At 49.0% G+C, this 20401-nt stretch overlaps 1 protein-coding gene across 4 annotated transcripts in view; it reads left to right on the top strand.

Moving 5' to 3' along the window:
• The window catches only part of Clmn (calmin), a 98839-nt gene that overhangs the window by 46530 nt on the left and 31908 nt on the right, over positions 1 to 20401 (top strand). For all 4 annotated transcript variants that reach the window (XM_021178586.1, XM_021178585.2, XM_029484679.1 and 1 more), the window contains exon 2: positions 17131 to 17192. In XM_021178586.1, the coding sequence (XP_021034245.1) occupies positions 17131 to 17192 (62 nt within the window). The remainder of the gene's footprint in view (positions 1 to 17130; positions 17193 to 20401) is intronic.

The raw sequence follows: 20401 nt of genomic DNA, 5'->3' as shown, positions 1-20401 counted from the left end.
CTTGAACAGATTTCCTGTGCTGTCTCTGAGGACTAGCCTCTAATGCCTTTTCAAGGTCTCTCGGTCCCTGCCACCTCTCCTGGTGCCTGTCCTTGCTATTCCACTCTCCCCACCTGCTTATTCCCATACAAACCCTGCATCATGGACCAGAGTTGCTGGCTTAGCCCCCTGTTTCTTGAGGCCCCAGGCAATATCCAGGATTTACGAGTCCTGCGTATGAGAGATCTCCTTCCTTCCTTCTTTCTTTCGTTCTTTGCTTCCAAGGCTGGAGACTAGCTATCTGATGCAAGAGGGTGATCTGTAGCATTTTAGAACCTGGGTGGCTCCCCAACCTTGGGCTGTCCAGGATTCGTCATCGTTCGTATCCAGCTTTTAGCTCAGTATTTGCTGAAGCTGCTGACATTGTGAGCAGATTCTAGTTGCTGTAAGGACTTGAAAAGAGAGACAACATTCCTGACAGCCTGTTGCCTGTGGCTGGACTGCTGAATCATCTTATCTTGCCTTCCTTCCTTCCTTTCTTTCTTTGTGAGAAAAACAAAACAAAACAAAACAAAACAAAACGCCTAAAGAGAGCAGGTTTGAGAATTTCACAAATGATAAAGAGTTTGAGAAATGTAAGGGCCCATGCGCACATGTGCATCAAAATGCTTATTACCGGGCCATTAGTAGCATCAAGGCACACTGGTGTAAATACCCAGCTATAAGGACACAGGGTTGATTTGAGTTCTGTCCTTAGTCACAAATGATAAACTTGTAACAATGGCAGGAGTTTCTCTTGTGTTAGGATGGTGTCCAGATGTTAAGTTACACAGTGGCTTCTTCAGAGAGCGATGCTCTCAGAGCAGAGTCCACAGATGAGCAGCCTGGGGCCAGTGCTGGCACTTAGTAGGACTGCAGAGGAACTAGCTGCTTTCTTCTTGGTCATCCTTAGCAATCACTGCTGGGTTTTCTGTCTTCTGAGTTCCACTCTAGGAAGGCCAAGGCTAGAGGAGATGTATGGTATTCTCGCCTTTCTCGGTAAAGAACATTCCAGAAGTCCCTTGCCTTCATTTGCACGGTCACCTTAGTGGCTGAGCTTTCTCATGAGTTCAGCTCCGCAAGAGAGGCTGGGAAATGCTTTAACAACCGAGAAGATTGCAGACCCAAAGTTGGAATTCTGTTAGGAACAGGAAGGAGATGGCCATGGGTATTAGGACAGCCACAGCCTACTCCATCAACCCCCCAGCATCCTGGGTACCCTCTTCCCACCCCCTGCTCAGACCTGATTATGTTTCTCCCTGGAGAGAACGACAGAAGGCTTCGCTCTGGGGTTGCAGCTCACAAGAGATCATGCCAGCTTCTGGGCTAGGTTGGAATGTGCCTGGGTGTTTCAGGATTACATGCTTGATTAAGAGCTGAGGTCATTCGCCGTGCTTACAGGGTCAAAGAAAATTCCCGGGTGACCATAACACAGTCATGAAGAGGCAGCGAGATAAACTACCCGGGAAGGGTAAGAGGCAGACCTGAGGTGGAGGACCTCATTGCATATATGAGGGCAGCGTAGTAAAAATAAGGAACAGACCAAGGGAAGTATGGAGGGGGTTAAGTTGGTCTGTGACATCCCCCCTTTTGTTGGATTTTCTGAAATTTTCTAGTGTAGATATCTAACAATTTTACAAGCAGAAAAATTCTTCCTGTCAGATGTATATGTGACTAATTCTCCAAAGGTGGTCTTGGGAACAAACAAATTATTTGCACAAGGGTGAGTGAAGAGTAACTATAAGTTATTCATTTATTTGATGCTTCGTGTCTGCAAGACAAGTGTGCCTGCTACCAAGCTTCATCCCCAGCCTCCTTCTTGCTTCGTATTTTGAGTTTAGGTCTTCCTAAATTGCTCAAGCAGGCCCTCCTAGTAGCTGGGACTACAGGTCTGCACCACCAGGCCTGGCTTAACAATTAATTTTTAAATACAAATTGAAATTTATATCAAATAGATGCATACACACAAAATGAAGTCCTCCGGCGAGCCTGCAACAAAAGGCAAGTGTCCCTCCCCCAGGCCTCTCTCCCTTCAACCTAGGAAAACATCTCCCCTATGACAGCGTCTGAGCCTTGAATCTGAGACCCTCGCCTTGCAGAATTGGCTGAAATAGTTCGAATAGCAGATAACACAGGGACTGGAAATCAACATCCCTTACAGAGGGGCCCATCAATGTGACAGGTGGCTCTCGGCTGGGTGTGACGACCTAGTTAGGAAGGACTTGGATGGTTTTGAATTCAATGGGGCTGGAGAGGGACAGTGAGTCAGGAAGTATTGCGTAATGGTTAGAGATGTGAGCTTTGGGGCCCAAGTGGGTTCAGAACCTGGTTCTGTCACTCACTAAATGGGTGACCTTATTTCTCCCTGCCTCGGTTGGCACGGTTTCAAAGTGGCGACCAGAGTACTCCTGTCAAGGGCTCTTTAACGTTTGTTGCTTGATTCAAATCCCCTAATGTGGACATTACATATCCTGGATATTTGTTTTAGTTGCAAGCTTTCAGACTACAGTTGCTCACTTTGGGGTGACGAGTCGGGATCTAGTAAGGACCACACATTGCAGACTCTGTCTCCAGGTTCCTCTCTTTGATCTTCCCATCCCTGCCACATGAAGTTTGCTGGTTGAAGACTAGAATGGTTCTCATTGTAATCTGCCAAAACCCCACAATGGAGGGCATGGTTAAGCTACAGAGTTGCCATTATTCTCATACCAGGGTCCCTGTGAATCCAAAGGGGGAGAGGAGGGAAAAGGGGGAGCTGGTGGCACGGTGGGGGCGGGGGACAGGGCAGTGGCAAATAGGCCTGAGCAGGGATCTGTTTGCAGGCTTCTCATGGACCCTTCGCTCTTCCTTTCTCTTGTTTGCATCTTCTCGGTCCTTCTGCTCTGTAGTCCATAGGATGGTACGTGGCCTCCACACCAGCCCTCTATCCCAGGGATCAGCCAGATAGAACCAGACTGAAACTACTGCTGCATCTGAATTCCCTAGGCATGCTCTCAGGCTTAATCTTGATCTAGTGACCACAGCTTCTGAAACCGGTTCCACTGTCTTCTTCCTGTGGATCACGACAAGGAAGGGTTGTCCCCATCTATCCCGCCCACCATGATGACACCCATCTCCTAGGGAAGAAGCCATGAGGGACACAGCAGCGATCCCACAATGGACTTCTGGCGTAGGAAGCTGCCCCACGTAGGACGCTGCTTCGAGGCAGGGTCCTTTCTCCAGGAGGACAGCCATGTACTGGAGACCTATGCATGACTCCAGAGCCTGGGCACAGAAGCTGTACCTGGCCACTGTTGCAGAAGAATATTGTGCCAGCACTCCCTGAGGCTGGGTGAGGAAGAATCCCTTCATGGTGGCTCAGCGCCTGGGATAGCACCATAGAGGACTTCTGTGCCAGCTGAAAGACTCCCAGTGATGGAGCAGCAGTGGCCCTTCACTCTGAGGATTAGCAGAACTGCCTGCTGCCTTGGGTCATGTGTGGGGGCTCACACCTATCATTCTAACACCCTGGGAGGTTAAGACAGGAAGACTGGTGAGTTTGAGGCCAGCCTGAGCTACATAGTGAAATCAAGGCTGGCTTTGGTTTTATACACACACACACACACACACACACACACACACACACACACATATATATATATTACACACACATATAATGTATATACACACATATAATGTATATATATATATACATATGTGTATATATATGGTTTATTTATTATATGGTTTATATATGGTATATATATTTATATATATGGTTTTATATATATATACACTATCTCAAGAAATCAAAATGTAGCAGTGGAGGAGGAGGAGGGAGAAGGAGTTGCAGCAGCTACCGAGCCGGGCCCCAGCACCAGCTCCTGTCCTCCTAGGGCTCTACCTGGGATTGTTACCCGCACCACCAGCCCAGATGTGGTGTGAGCTGTGTGCCTCTGCCCAGGGAATGCAACCTGAGAATACCTCATTCCAGAAGGAAAGCACTATGGCCTGTGAACATTGGCTTCTGTGGCAAGGCTGCCTCTAGTCAGGCAGCCCTGTCTTGTGCTAATTAATGTGAGCTCTTGTTGTCCCAGTTGGAGGTGACTGTGAAGCTCCTCACCTTCCTGTCACAGTTTACAGTCACACTGTCACTTTCTGTTGCAGGCAGAAACTGTAAACAGGGAGTCCTGTGTTCTTTTCTTTGAAGTGAATATAGCCGGCTTGCCATCCTTACCTTTGTATTCGGAATGGACCTGTTCTGCCTGCACAGCCCTCCCTCCCCTCCCCTGTCTCCCCCCCTCCCGCCCCCTCCCTCTCCAGACCTGCTATCCTAGATACAAAACGTGTCTCTATGTGCCTGGCACTTCTCCAGTTTTAGCACCTAACGCCCTGCTGGGATTCCCTTAGTCCTGTGTGGACAGGGTCACCTTCATGGCTGGCCAAGAACACTGAGATTTGAGAGGAACTTGTGGATCTCATTAAAGGCAGATAGGCTTTAAAATGCAAATTAAGGGTATGTGTATGTTTGTGCAAACACAGGGTTGTGTGTTCAATTTCCATTTTTTAAGTGTGATTGGAATGCAGAGGTCACGCTGATTCTCGTCATTGGGCCTTGGAGCTCTGCTCTTGAGTGACAACTAAGGATAGCCTTTCTTCTAGGACTGCACTAACCCTGTGACAAAGGCCCTTCTGGAAGGGCCCATATTGTCACACTTGCTCTGAACAGGGGCTCAAGCAGCCTGGGCACAGTCCCCTTCCCAGAGAAGGTGACAAACTAGACTGCCAACTTGTCTGAGGTGGCACAGGTATGGCTCCTGCCTTCCCCACACCAAAGTTTGATGTAAGCATCCTTCTTCACACAACTGTAACATGGTAACTCTCTTCTTCTCAGTGGGTTCCAGAGTCCACTGCTGTGGTGGGTCTACTCTCTCTCTCAATCATTATAGGGCAGGGTAGTGGTGTCTAGAAATGGCATGCCTTCTGCCTGACTCCATCCTGTTGGCCAGAACTCAGCCATGTGACCCCACCACCTACCTGCGTGGGAGGCTGGGAAGTGGAGGTGTGTCCCACGGGGAAAAGTAGTCTTTGTCATTGCCACCACATAAGCTATCAGCCATCCACTTTGCACTCTGTAAGGAGCCGGTGCAAGCAGCTCCCCCATCTGTGGTCCTCCCTCTGGTTTCCAAAGCAAGATTCTGTAAGGACACTGTTTTATACAGAAAAGTCTGGCCTCAAATGAACTTGGTTTGAGTGGAGTTACAGAAGTGTGTGTGTGTGTGTGTGTGTGAGAGAGAGAGAGAGCATATGTGTACATGTATGTAACTATGTGTGTGAATGTGTCTATGTGTATGTGAGTGTGTGCATGTATGTGTGTACATGTATGTGACTCTGTGTGTATGTGTGTGCATGTGTATGCACATTTGTATGTGACTGTGTACACACATACATATGTGTACATATAGGTAACTATGTGTGTGAATGTGTATATGTATATGTGACTGTGTGTATGTGCATGTATGTGTGCACTTGTATGTAAATGTGTGTGCACACAAGTGTGTGTACATATACATGACTATGTTTATGTGTATGTGAATATGTGTGTATGTGCTTGATCACACACATGTGTATGTGTGTGTGAATGAGGGCATGCATGTATGCCATAGTACATGTATGAAGGGTTAGAGAACAGCTTCAGGTGTCGGGCTTTCTCTGTGTCTTGTTTGAGGCAGGGTCTCCCTTTGTTGTTCTCTCTGCCTGTGGCAGATTAGCTGGCCTATAGACTTCTGGGAATTCTACTCTGCCTTGTCATCTCCTTGTGGGAGCACTAGAATCACAGATACATCTTATCGTGACTGGCTTTACATAGGAGCTAGGGATTTGAACTCAGGTCCTCATGTGTGTGGGTGGGAAGCACTTTACCACTAAGCCATTTTCTCTGCCCCATAATTTTTTTTGGGGGGGTGAGCTTTATCAGGGCTTTAAACATATTGGTCATAAATATACTTCCTATATCCTGAACTTCCTAAAAAACATTTTAGTGAGTACTCTATATCTGTAGGATATAGTTTGGAAAGCACTGATCTAGAAGTCTCTCATTTTTATGGAAATGTTGGCTTGAAAAAAAATGTGCCTAAGTTTGTGGTTTCCCAAAGTGTAGTCCTTTGGTGGATCATGGCGTCAGAGGCCCAGAGATGAGTCTTCATGGTATGTGAATAAGGAATCTGCTGCTGTGGCAACATACCCGAGAAAATCACCTGAAAAGTGAAGCCAGGCTCCTCCGGCTCTGTCGGAGGTCAGAGGGCATGGTCTGTGGTGTGGCTCCGTCAGGATGCTTTGGACCTGGGGGAGGCAGGATTTCACAGCAGGATCCTATGATGGAGAAAAACCACCCACCCCGGGGTGGCCAGAAAGCAAAACGAAAGAATGGGGTTGAGGTTCCAGTTTTCTCCTCAAGAACCTGGCCTCAGTGACTGCTTCCTCCAAGCAGGCCCCGCTTCCTCCTAAAGGGCCCATCTCCCCTCAGTTCGATCATCAGCTGGCACCAAGCTTTCAACACACGCATTCTGGGCGGACAAATAAAACCAAACCATAGCCTTCTGTCTCTTCCTTCTTTCCTTCCTTGGACTTTCTATCCCATGCCTTCCCACTCCATCTCCTCTGCCCCTCCTCCCCTTCCTCCTCCTCCTCCCCCTCTTCTTCCTTCTTCTCCCCCCTCCTCCCCCTCTTTCTCTTCCTCCCCTCCTCCTCCCCCTCCTCCTCCTCCCTCTCCTCCCCCTCTCCTCCCCCTCTTCTTCCCCCTCTTCCTCCTCTTCCTCCTCCTCCTCCTCCCCATCCTCCTCCTCATTCACTCTTTTGAGAGAACATCTCACTCCGTGGCCTTCCATTTGTGACTCTCCTGCCTCAGCATCCTGGGTCTGGACTCACAGAAGTGAGCCAATCCTCCCAGCCAGTCTCTCTTTTTAAACCTGGCAGAGAGAGCCTATGAGGATGGGATCCACGTCTTATCATTTATGGTTGAGTGACTTTATAAATGATTGTACAGTACCATACGTGCCTTCCTGGGTCATAGCTGGACACTTTGGGGCAGTCTGCCTGCACTGGTCCTGTCGCCCAGGCCTGCCCATCTGGCCAAATGTAAAATCTCTATTTGTCTGCTTATAGTTTTATGGCTGGCTGGCGGCACTGGCCATAAATCAAGGTGGTTTGAGGGTTAATGTTGAGCTTAGACAGAATCATGCTCCGGGAAAACTGGAACGGGTTTTTTTTTATTTGAGCTACAGGCACTGGTCCTATATATATATAGCTTAAAATTTAATTTGGTGTGTAATTGGGACTAGCTCTTTGGAGCCCTGGGTTATGTGTTTTGGAGCAGCTGAGAAACAGGGGCGAGGCAGGGCAGGACATGGTATGTTAATTGGTGGCCTCTGGGACCTGAGCGAGAACGGGATCTAAGTCCCCAGTTAGAATGAGCTTGGCAGTTTTATTTGAGTCTGAGGGGGCGTGTATTACAGAGACCACTGGTTTGCACCAACCAGAGCGGGTTATTCTCTGCTCTGTTGCCTGTGGACACCATCTCCAGCATGCAGGAGGGATGGAAGATAAAAAGTAACGGGGCATCCTGAGAGAGGGTACGTGAGCCTGCCAGTTGGGGCTTGCCTGCACCCCTGTCTGTAGTATTTCTGTGCTGCTCGGCCTGTGGTCCCTACGAGGGTTTCACATTTTATTACCAGTCTCGATAAAAAGGACTTGGGTCAAAGCAAATATTCATGGAGGAAAAAACAAAGGAAATTAAATGCAAAATCGTGACTGGCGAGTAACCACACAGAGGCCTGACTTTAATACCGCCAGAGCCATTGGGGGAAGTGGTCCCCAAGAGTCGGAACCGAAGGACATTGGCCTGGTATTCCCAAAGCCTGGCCTCTCTCCTGTTTAAAAAGAAATTGCCATTTAATTTGTTTCTGAGTTTTATTTCTCAAGTGAACCAGCATGGGGCCCTGTAATGAGGTTGTGTTTCTGGGAAGTGTTGAAAGATGACGGGAAGAGGCGGGAAACCACCGAGCAAGGCTGGGTCTCATCTGGAGCGGGTATGGACCTCTTCAAGGGGTATGGGCTCTTGAGGAGTCGGCAAGCAGAGCATGGGGAAGGAGGTAGAACTGCGCGGGGCTGCTTCACACGCTGCCGTGGACAGGAGTTGCCATTGTGTGTCCTTGTGGTCCCCAGGAAACAAGGCAAGGGACCCAAGAGAGGGATGCAAATCTGAGCCAAGGAATTGGCTAAGTGTGTTTGGAGTGAGCCAGGAATAGTCCTAGAGACAAGAGGGCCTGAGCATCTCAGGGTCTCAGATGCAGTTGTGCATTGGTATCTAAGGGGGTGGGTCCCAGAAGCCCTCTGGGTACCCAAGTACTTAGATGCTCACGTCCCTTGTATAAGATGGTCCAGTGTTCTCAAGAACAAACACATCCTCATGTTCTTTGACCATCTCTAGCTGACTTGTAGAACTTAGCACCCTATATGTGGGGTCTATAGCAATAGTCGTTTTACTGTATTGTTATGGAGACAAGAAAAAGAAGCCTGTTCATGGTCAGGATGGATGGAATTTTTAAAATATCTATTTTTTAAAAATGTGATTTGAATCCAAGAATGCAGAAACAGAAAATGGACTACGTGTACATTTAGGTGAGAGATTTCTAGTTCAGGGAGCATCAGAGAAAACCTGGTGATTGTCTCTGACAGGGAAAAATCTCCGTTCCCTGGTGCTGAGCCAGCTTTCTGCACAGGATAAGGCGATTTGTGGCAAACAGTGACTGGGTGCAGAAGTAGGCACAGCAGGATCCCACCACCCTGCCTTCCCTGACCTTTCAGACAATGAAGAGTAGCAGAGAGGTCTTGACCCCCAAATCACCCTCCCACAAGCTCTCGTCGCTCTTCCCCTGGCTGCCAACTCATTTTATAAAAGTAACTGCAGGCTCATGAAGGCCAACCCTAAGGGCTGCTCCTGTCTTAGCCTGATGCTACCAGCTGGGGGAACCCATGAGTCCATTTACTTGAGTGTCTATGGTGCACCTGACATTCTTAGGCAGTATGGTTTCCCCGCAGCCCTAGGAAGGAAACATTGTCTCTATAGACAACAGCCTCCAATTGTCCAAGGTGGCTCACAGCAGCAACACTGTGTGTTTGCAACACTTATGGTGTCCCCGGTCCTTTACTAAGGTCTGGGAGTCTGGGATCCCATTCAGGTCTTGCCCTAATTGGCCTATCCTGCTTTCTGTCTGTTACCTGCTTGCACCCTCCCCCTTACATAACAAGGGGTTTCATTGTCAGGATGGGGTAAAGTCTTTGGTGTTGTTGTCAGGAAATAGCACTAATGGATTTGATGCTTCCAACTTCCTGAAGTAAGTTTTATGACCCTATTGCACCTACTGGGAAACAGGCCGTGGGGCAGATCTGACTTCATCCAAGGTCACTTGGAAGGGACAGAGTCTTCCCACACTCACTGAAACTCGTCTGCACTGCACTGGAGCAGATCTTGGATGGGCAGTCACCTTAGAACACTACCCCTAGCCAGGGCTAGCTCCCTCAGTGTTGCTGGCGTTATAGACCCAACAAGCCTATGTTGGAGAGGTTGGCTGGGCATCATGGGATACTGAGCAGCTCTTGGCCACGAGAGACCAGCAGCAGGCCCTCAGTTGTTAGAATCAAAATTACCTCTCAGACATTGCCTGACACGTGTTCCTGGAAATAGTCACCTTGGTTGATCATAGTGACCGAGAGAGCCACACCTGAAGGATTCTAAACCTTATCAGATGTTCCTGGCCATGGGCATGGCTGAGGGACACCATCAGAGAGGAGGCCTGGGGCATTGAGACCAAGCTTGGGGAGGATGCCCTGTCGGTTTTGTGAGTGTGGACCAGAACGTCCAGAAATGTGGAAGCGGAGGTGAGCATCAGCCTGGAGCCAAGGTAGGCTAGGTTCAAAGCCTGCAATTCCCCTGAGTGGCCACCACACATCGGCTGCCTGAGCCTCCCAGTCCTTGTTTGTGACCTGGGTAGTTCCTGGCCACATTTATAGACCACATGGGCTTGTAGATGAGAGTGCTACTATCCGGGAATTGTGGCCTTTATCACCAGCTACCTTTAACAAAAAAATTTTCCCCAATACTAGTGACAGGGCAGGCTGCACAGCCCCACCAGTGGACCTCTGTAGCAGCCTCTGTGACAGGAAAAGCTGGTTCGTGTCTTTCAAGTGGTACTACAGGTCTTCCTTCTGCACTCTGTCCTGTGCCAGCCCCATTCAGTTCCCTCAGCTACCTCCATTTATGTCGCTCAGGACATGGAGTGGAGCAAGGACATTATAGCTCGTGCCCTCTCTCTTCTCCCTTCTGTCCAACAGTGCCTCTGGACTCAAAGCTTGTCTCCCTACAAATATTTGGATCCATAGCCTTCACCCCCATCCCAGTCCAGGAACCTCTCAGGGACTTGGACTCCTCCCAGTCACAGGAATTCAGCAATAAAGACGTCTGAGTTTATCATCAGGAGAGCTCTGGGTGAAAGAGAAAGTGACTCTTGCCTGGTGCTTCCAAGCCGGTTCTCTTTCTCTGCTGGCTATTCACATTGAATTAGCTTAAATGATAATTAAGCCTGAGTTTATGGTTATGGAACCTGAAGAGCCAGGGATGACGGAAGGACAGTGGTTCCCTTCGGCAAAACTCCATCTCCAAAAATATTTGCATGACGATTCGTAACAGTAGCAACATCATAGTTATGAAGTAGTAACGAAACTCATTTTATGGTTAGGGGACGCCACAACATGAGGAACTGTATTGACAGGAGGAACTGTATTAGGAAGGCTGCATTAGGTAACTGCATTACCTTAGGGGCTATGGTAAAACTTACCAGGCTCTAAACATCTGGGACTTCCCCACCAGCCTAGCATAACCTATTAGCATTCTCTGTATCACGGGAAGATACAAGAAGTCACCTGTGCCTATCTCTCTTTCCAAGATGCAGGGTCTCTCACCACTGAGCAGGTAAGGTGCAGATTCCCATGCCCCTGCCTCAAAGCATAACCCTGGAGGTCTCGAACAGGGTTTGGGGATGTAACTCAGTGGGCAGACTCCTTGCCAAGCATGCATGGAGCCCTGGGTCCCGTCTCTAGCATCATGGATATCAAGTGAGGGAGTGAGTGCCCCTTTCCTCAGTTCAGGGTTATCCTGGGCTACATAAGGAGGTCAAGGTCAATTGGGGATCTGTTAGAACCCTGCCTCAAAAGAAAGGCGCCTTGGGCTAGAGAAATGGCTCAGCAGTTATGAGTGCTTGCTGCTCTCACAGAGGACCATAGTTTGGTTTCTGATACCCAAGACAGGTGACTCTCAGTTGCCAGCTCCGGCTCCTGGGGATCTGATGCCCTCTTCCTAGCCACACAAGCACTTACATGTACTACGGATTTTTTTTTTAAGATGTCTTTTTAAAAAAAAGTTTTGAATGGAGCTCAAAGTGCGGATCTTAACTGTCACTCTAGGGGATCTGTCCGTGAGTATGGGCCATATTTTGAGAAACTGAGTCACACCGGATCACATGGAAATTATTTGAGTGGCGATTTATGTGCTCTCTGTGTGTGCACACCGTACGCTGCTGGGTGTGTTTTCTCTGGGCATGATGAAGCTTAAGGAGATTTTAATTTTCCCTGTACTTTTAAAACTTTATAATGATGGTATAATTTCAATCATATAATTTTTTTTAAATAAGTGCCAAAAGCCATTAGATTTCTCCCCTGGGCTGGGAAGAACAGAAGTATTATAGAGAGAATACTGTATTTGAAGTAAATTTTGGAGAAAAATGACCATAGAGACAGAAGACCACAAGTTTGAACGAATCTCTTTGTTTTTAATTATTTCTTTTATTTTTTGAGATTAGTATAATTACATCATTTTCCCTTCCCTTTCCTCCCTCTAAGCCCTCTCATATACCCTACTTGCTTTCTTCAAATTCATAGCCTTTTTCCTCATTGTTGTTGCACACACACACACACACACACACACACACACACACACAGAGAGAGAGAGAGATGTTTCCAAATACATAAAATAATTTTTCCTACTCTCATGTGCATTTTCAGGGTTGACCACTTAGCACTGGACAACCAAGTGCTGTGTTTGTCCCTGGGAAAGACTGTGTCTCCCCTCTGGCCCCTTGCGTTACCCCCCACCCCCCACCCCCACCCCTGCCCCTGGCCTTTCCTTGGGTGTCTGTAGTTCTTTGTGTAGGGTTGAAGCCTTCTGGGCTCCTCTCATCTCCCTGCCCCTGTGCTCACATCCATGTTAGCTTGTCTTTTGTTGTCCTGGTTCTGCTGATGATGGGCGCAGCTTCTCACATTCCCAGGAGACACAGTGTAACAGCGAACTCCACCATGCTCCCAATCCTCGGGCTCCCACAGCCTTCCTGGCCCCTCATCCCTCCGCAGTGAGCCCTGAGCCTTAGGTGCAGGAGTGTTTTGGAGATGAACCATCGGGACTAAGCTCCACAGCTCTGCATTTTGATTGGTTGTGGTTTTCTGTAATGATCTCCATCCATGGCGAAGAGATGTTTCCTGGGTTAGGGGTGAAGACTGGGCTTATATCTGAAGATATCTGCTTTAACGCCCGGGATGTGTCCCTTTCTCTGAGGCTTCCAGCTCCTCAGCCTGCCTACCCCTCGGGGCCTGAAGAAGAGGGAAATGGTCCTTCTCCTTCTTCTTCTTCTTCTTTTCTTTTTTTCAAAGCCAGAGGCAGAATTGCACCTGAGAATTTGGACCTGTAGCCTTGAGCTGGACAGTGGGGCCTCCCCTGTCTCTTGCCCCTCCTTTGCCCAATCTTTGAGGTCCTGGGCCTGGTGTTCTCCCTCCACCCCACCCCACCCCACCCCACCCCACCCTGCCTGGTTTTCCTGCACGCCCCCTGGCCAGGCAGAGCTGGGATGGCAATTTTACAGTGCTGTTATTACTTCATTGCTGCCCGCACGGGGCCCCCTCAGCCACTCCATGAGCTGGCCAGACCTCGCCAGGGAAACTGTTTCCTAGACCTTTACAACGTGAGAGGAAAAAAGGGGCCGTTGGATTTATGGAAACTATATAAAGTTTATGGAGTCTTGGCAGGCCAGAAGTAGGAATGCCTGCAGGAAGGGGGGCACATTTTGAAATGGAGACAGCCATGCAAGGGCAACAGTCCTGTGTCGAGACACTAGACAAAATCCCGGAGTTCAGGGTGTGCTGTGTAAGCCAGGGGCCAGGGAGCTCGGCCTGATGACAGCAGCTGCCAGGGACGGGAAGGTCTCGGGGTGACCTCATGCACTCCCATAGCAGGCTTCTGGGGCAGGGTGGGAACAGGGCTGTCCTCATTCTGTAGAGCGTGAACTTGCTGAAGGCTGTAGGGTGACATGAAGCAGTTGTGCTGGGCGGGCAGAGGTTCCCTCAGACTCTTCTGTGCATTGAGTGATGCGTCCTGGTTTTAAGCACTGAGAATATGTTCTTCATACCTACTTCAGTTTGGAACTTGTCTGATATCTGGGATTGTGTCTGACCATCCCCTGCTACCCCTCCTGTAGAAGAGGATCTATGCTCAGGTTTGCCCGCAGGCATTAGTGGGGACAGAAGCAAAAGCAACCCCAGGGTTGGTTCTGAGTCAGCAGGGTTTGAATCTGCAACCTTTGCCGCCAGGAGTCCCCTGTGTCCCACTTCTCCTGGAGGACCCTAGAAGAGTACCCTGTGAGATACAAAGTCCCCTGTCCCTATCTCTGTCATCCTGGGCACTTTTAACCCATTATCCCTTTCATTTGTACCTCTCGGTAGCTTTGTTTTCCCCTTCCTACTTGTCTGTGAATTCTTGGAGCGCAGATTCCGTGAATGCTTAATTCTTCCTTGCTGGTTTTGCCCACGGAGCCTGGCATTGCTCCAGTGTCTAGGAATCCTTGTATAAAAATATCAACTTATCAACTGGATGTGTGGATGGCTGAGTGGATGGATGGATGGATGGATGGATGGATGGATGGATGGATGGATGAATGGATGGGTAGATGGGTAGGTGGATGGATAGATGGATGAATGGGTAAGTGGATGCCATATTGGACAGATGGGTATATGGATAGACAGATGAAGGAATGGTAAAGTCCATGGTAGGAGATACGTGGCTGGTTGAATGGCTGGATGAGTTGAGTGTGGTGTGTGGTTGTGGATTGCTGGTTGGATAAGTAGGGCAGTGTAGACCAACAGATACACACACCCACATTTACACTACCACACTCAGTGAAGCTGTGAGTTCCCTCTCAACCTCCTTACTAAATGCTTTTCCGTCTCATGGGCTATATTTTGCTCTTTCTCTGAGGCCAGCTGGAGAAGCAAGCCTGGGTGTTTGAGTGTGTGTGTGTGTGTGTGTGTGTGTGTATGTGTGAGTGTGTGTAAATACTTTACAATCCCCATAAACTTGTTTAAAGACAGGTGGGGGTGAAAGTATAAACTCGGACAGCCTTTGGGGAGGGCAATTTGGAAGTGGCTATTAAAATTTTAAATGTGCCTACCACTAAGACCCAGCAGCCCACTTTGGGCTGTCAAGGATGAGAAATGCCTCCCAGGCTTGTGCCCAAGGCTGTGTGCTGGGTGCTGGTGCACGGCTGGCTGTTCATTGGTCTGTCCCTCCCAGTGGTGGCAGATTAAAAGAAGTCACAATGTCTATTGAGCAGGGGATAAGTAATTACCCTGGAAAACTCCTGCCACCCAAGAGAACATGGTAGATCTATGTCCAGAGACGGGCAGTTCTCAGATGGTGCTTGAGATGGGACACTGCAAGCTTTCATGAGTCCCTGGGACTCAGCCATCTCAGCAAGTGTCCCCTTGTCCTGACATTTTGGCCAGTGTTTCCTTTCCCTCTCCAGGAAGCCCAGCCTGCTGGGATTACATCTTTCAATCTCATGCCCGCTTGTCAGTGACCTTCTTTAGGAAAGGAGACAAATGAGAGGGGGAAAGCAGTTTTAGGCGTAATTACTGTCTGCTGGCTCTTCAATTAAAAAAAGCACGAAAGGCACAATATTAAAATCTGATTTATAGGTGCCACTATCTGCCTAATAGTGTGGCCAAGAGCCAGAAAGGCACTGTAGTCATTACAGAAAAGCAAAGCCCTTTTTTCCTCCGACAGCAGACAAATTGGCTCTCATTTTCTTCTTGCTAAGGACAATGAATGAAATGGTTGTTGGCATCTACAGCATGTTCTTCTACCGTGCTGAAATCCAGAACTTAGTAGTCTGGGAGCAACTTAGAAGTTGTCTGGCTCAGTACCTCAGGGAAGTTTCCTGAGAGGCACGGTGGCTGAACACGGAGGTGGTAGCCACCATGGGCCACCATGCCTCAAGACAGAGAGAGACTGGAGCTTCAGCCCCTCAGAGGAACACCATCTAGTCTCTGACGGGCCTGGAATAACTAAGACCACAGTGCTTACTTAGGAGGGAGGGGAAGGAAGCATGTGGGTATTTAGCTCCCAGTTTATTCTTCTGTAAAGTGTGTGTGTGTGTGTGTGTGTGTTTATAGGTATATACCCACTCAGGTGTGCACATGTGGAGGCCAGAGGTGGTCACCTGTCTTCCTCTATCGCTGTCTACCCTATTGTTCGAAGTAAGGTCTCTCACTGAACTTGAGGCTTGCTGTGCCATCTAGACTGGCTGGCTGGGAGCCCCTAGGACCCACCTTTCTCCAATTCCCCAGGCTGGCGTTGCAGACATACACTGCCGCACCTAGCTTTGACATGGGCACCAGGGAATTGAACTCAGGTCTTCTTGCTTACAGAGCTTACAGAGGACATTTTACCCACTGAGCCATCTCTCCAGGCCCTGCTCAGTGAATTTCTTCAAAGTCATTGTTGCGGTTACAGGTTATCACTGGGAAAGCTGGAATCTAACCTACACTTGACATTTCCATGGTGATAGCTGATGTGGGGTGGACCACAGGGAATTCCCAGCACGACTTCTTTACCACTGGAAAGGCCCCTGGGTGCCTTCTGCATCCTGTTCTGTTCATGCTTAGCACGGTTTCTCCTTAGCAGAGGTGTTTTCAAGCATACAGTTTTATAAACATGTGAACAGAACCAGCCCAGAACATTCCAGTCCAGAACGTAACCGATAGCTGGTGGTACCCTGCTCAATGAGCGCATCGTATAAGAATCTCAGTGGGGAGTGCTGTCCCCTGCAAGAAGGGATCCATGATTTAGGGCTGTCCACTCACCACGGCTAGGCAGTGGGTGCCTGCAGAATCTTCCATTCTTAGCTTTAAAAATAAGAGCTACAAAGCTGGGCATGGTGACCCATCCATATAATCAACCCCAGAGCTCTGGAGGCTGAGGCAGGAGGATCCTGAATTGGAAGCCGTCTTAGACAATGACATACAATGTAATGTAGCAACATCCTCACTCAAAAACATCTGTAAAGAAAAACAACGATGTTGCCGATGATGTGCAGGACCCCAGGTTCCCTCTGTCAACCTGGGAGTGGGCCCGCCATTCTCAGCTTGCAGAGCAGAAGTGGGGGTAGGAGGAAGACCTGAATACAGGAGCTGGAAAGTGACCGGAAGATTATTTCTTCAACACCTAGCATGTCCCAAAGCTCCTCCCAGTTCCTAACCGTGGGCTCCATCCCTCCTGTCCTGCCTCTCGGGAGGCACGCTGGATTACTGATGCACTCTACTGAGTCTGGCTTTCTCTGGGTTCTGGGTATTCTAATTCTGTTTATCACACTGGTGTGGCAAGGGCTTTCTCCACAGAACCATCTCACCATCCCCATGGCCCTGTACCTCTCTCTGTTGTAGGCAGCTGTGAGATCCATGCCTTGTGTGATCTTTGTACTTCCCACAGAGCATCTTACAGGCAGGAGTTTGACACTCATGACCATTCTGTATTCATGAGGTGCTTAGAAGCCATGCTTGGACTGGAACACTGGGATCCGGTGCCACACAAGCCCCTGGTGGCCCCTTCTGAGGAGAGTTCTGCTTTCTCACGTTGGGGACCCTGCGGGGCTCAGTCTGCCCTCTGTCTACATGGAATTTCCCTGGGAAGAGGGAGGGTGGGATTTTGCCCGTATTTCTCCCGTGCCCTGGTTAATGGCATTTCTTCGTTTGCAGTGGAGAGGGAAAACGTGCAGAAGAGGACTTTCACACGATGGATAAACCTACACCTCGAAAAGGCAAGTGGGGGTATTGGGGCTGGTGAGTGATACATTTACCTATATTCACATGCGGCTACATGGATGGTTCTGTATGGTGGCAGGGAGACGTGACTCTCTCTCTGTGTCTTTCCCTCTCTGTTTCTGTGTGTGTGTGTGTGTGTGTGAGAGAGAGAGAGAGAGAGACTTTCTGTAGTGTATATTGTGTATATATGTGTACATGTCTGTTCACATATGTAAGTGTTCATGTATGTAAGTGTTCATGTATGTAAATGTTCATGTATGTAAGTGTTCACGTATGTAAGTGTTCATGTATGTAAGCACACTGAAGTGAGCCCCTCAGAGGACAACTTCAGTGTCCACCCTCGCCTTCACCCTTGAGAGACGGGGTTTCTTGTTCACTGCTCTACACACCAGACTAGCCACCCCAGGAGCCTCTGTGGATTTGCCTATGAGTCGCTTCCCACCTTGAGGACACTGGGAATTACCAATGCACACTACCGCATCTGAGTTCTGGTTGTTGGAACTCTGGTCCCTATACTTCTGTGGGAAGGCCCTTGTGCCCCATGGCTCTGAACCTTTGAGTCTTTCTGGGTTGTGGGGAGCACGGAGAGCATATGGGGGAGCACGGAGAGCAGACCCAGTTGTTCTGCAGTCACCAGCATAGCTCTGGAGGGGAACCCACGTGTGAGCCACAGAAGGCTTTCCTTGAACCATTGCAGCGTTTCCATAGACAGAAGCACCCTCAGTCACCTCCAACTCAGACACTGTCCAGCTGCCCGCTCTGGGGCTGTTAGTAGCCATTTGAACTGACTTAGGCAAGGTTAGCAAAGCCACTCTAACATTGCTGTTGAAGCGCCATTCCCTGCATCAGTCAGCCTACTTCATGCCTGCAAGAAGATTCCCTGGAATCTTCCCATAGCCCAAAGTAGAATGTAAAAATAAGGACAGGGTGCCCAAGGCCCTCCGAACTCTTACAGCTCTTCTCTTTCCTGTTCTAATACGTATTTCTTTTTACTTTGTGTGCATTGGTGTTTTACCGGCATGCCTGTCTGTGTGAGGGCATCAGAAGCCCTGAAACTCGTGGTCACAGGCGGGTGTGAGCTGACATGTGGGTACTGGGCATTGAATCCTAGTCCTTTGGTAGAACAGCCCAGCACCCACATGGCTGAGCTATCTCTCCAGTCCCAGCTCTCTCTCCCTTTATTTCTCACATTCTTTGACCATGCAACTTTGAGTAAGATCCTGTCTGCAAGCTCGGCCCCAGCACACTTAGCTCCCAGACAGCTGATGACTGCAACTCCAGACAAAAGGCAGGGCTGAGGAGGAGAGAAGGGGTGAGCAGGTAAAGGGGGGGGGGCCAGCAGAAATGTGAGGAGCTCCCTTGCACCGTGAGGCTGAAGCTGTGAGCCCTGGGAATGTAATTGTTCTAAGTCAGAAAGCAGGAAAGTGGGGCTCCTGGCTGAAGTGGCTCACTTTAACCTTTGACTGTGTTCCGAGCTCCCATCCTTCCTGAGCTCCTGTCCCTCTTTCAGACGGGATGGCGTGGCACTGCCACGTCACCCAAGAGCATCTTGGAGACTAGGTAGAAAGTGACAAGGACTCACACTTGAAACACGATAAATCCTTTGCCAGTTGTTTCGACCGTGGGTACATGGCTCACGAAGCAAAATATTCCGGGGTGGGGTGGAGATGACAAAAGGGGAAACCAGTCTCCAAATCTGAGCTTGGAGAGCTCCAAAATTAATGCCCGATGTATGTCAGCCTGGCTGAGAATTCCTAGCAGGGGATGGGGTAGAGCCGGAAGGTCTTTCTTTCTTTTTATAGTAAAAATAAATAAATACTGAAAAGAGCAGAGAGTCATTTAACAAATGTTCCTCACTCTTCAACCACTCAGTATGAGCCCCTTTGAACGAGAATGTGCCACGTCACAGACAGTCTCCTCGCCCGGGCCTGCCCTTATCCCTTCTTTTGGGGAGGCAGGTACGTAACAGGTAGCCCCCATTCTGAGGATAAACCAGACAGCATCTGAGAGTGATGCAGCTCTCTTGTTAGCAGAGAGAAATTAACAGCCCCATTTCCAGCCCTGAGACTTTAAAAAACAACCTTTAAGTCAAGGAAACCTAGGAAGTCCTTGGTGAATTGGGCTTAACGATAATTTGAAGGCTGTCAGGAATATTTACTGAGTCTCTGGCTTCTGGAAAAAAATATCCCTTAATTTACAGAAGGAGTTCAATCATGCAGAAAGCCCTTTGGGAGGTGGGGGGGGGGTGCTGTGGTTCCGGCCATAGCAGACTCCTGAAGCCTGGGGAATGTTTGTCCAGGGAGTGTTTGGGCTGGAGTGGGTTCTTACCCCCTGCCATCCAGCTGTGGACTCTAGCCAAGGTCGTGTTTGATGCCGCTGCAGAGGCCCTTCCAGAAACAGCCGATGGAAATTAGCCTTTGGGTTTAAATCCCAAGTCAGACTCCACTTCTGTCAGGCGGGTAACTGGAAATTTTGTTAGCCCATTCATCAGGGGTGCTGGGGTCTCTTAAAAGGAAGCAGTCTGCCAGGCCTGGAATGTTCCTGAAGCTGCAGGGTTTGCAAAGAAAATATCTTGCCTTTTGGCTCAAACTCCCTGGCGCCCTTGAGGCAATGCCCTGTTTTGTACACCTGTAGGTAGCCCCATCCTGTATTTTGACTAATGGAGCAGGGGACTGGGACTCGTATAAAGGGTGAGGAAATGCCACCTTCCTTAATAAACAGTGGAACACAGGCCCACCAAGGGGCCAGGGAAGAAAGGGGCTTTCCCAGAGTAGAAGACTGACTAAGCTAATGTCGGGTTGAGATTTTCTTCACCACTGAGAGTGTGCTGGGGACAGCTGCCTCTGCATCCTGTTTTCCGTTGTTCCTGGGGTATAGGAAGCACCCAGTCACTCCTCAAACCTGGACAAAGGTAAGGGGGAATTCAGATCAAGGCCGCAGGAGCTCTGAATGCAGGCCTCTGGTCCCTGTTGTGTGATTGATTCTCAGTCCAACCGTTGAAGGTCAGGTGTAGGAAACAGGAGTTTACCAAATAGCTGTGCGATGGTCACCCAACCTCTTTGAGCCTCAGTTTCCCCAAATCTGAAGTGAGGGCTTGCACTGGATCATTTCCCGTGAGCCTAACAGACTTCGAATATGGTTTATTGATGGGTACGCTGACCTGTGTGTGTGTGTGTGGTGTGTGTGTGATGTGGTGTGTGTGTGT

This window comes from Mus caroli, chromosome 12 (genome assembly GCF_900094665.2).
Source record: "Mus caroli chromosome 12, CAROLI_EIJ_v1.1, whole genome shotgun sequence".
NCBI lineage: Eukaryota > Metazoa > Chordata > Mammalia > Rodentia > Muridae > Mus > Mus caroli.
Note: the sequence above shows the minus strand (reverse complement) of the source record. Positions and strands in the feature narration are given on the sequence as shown.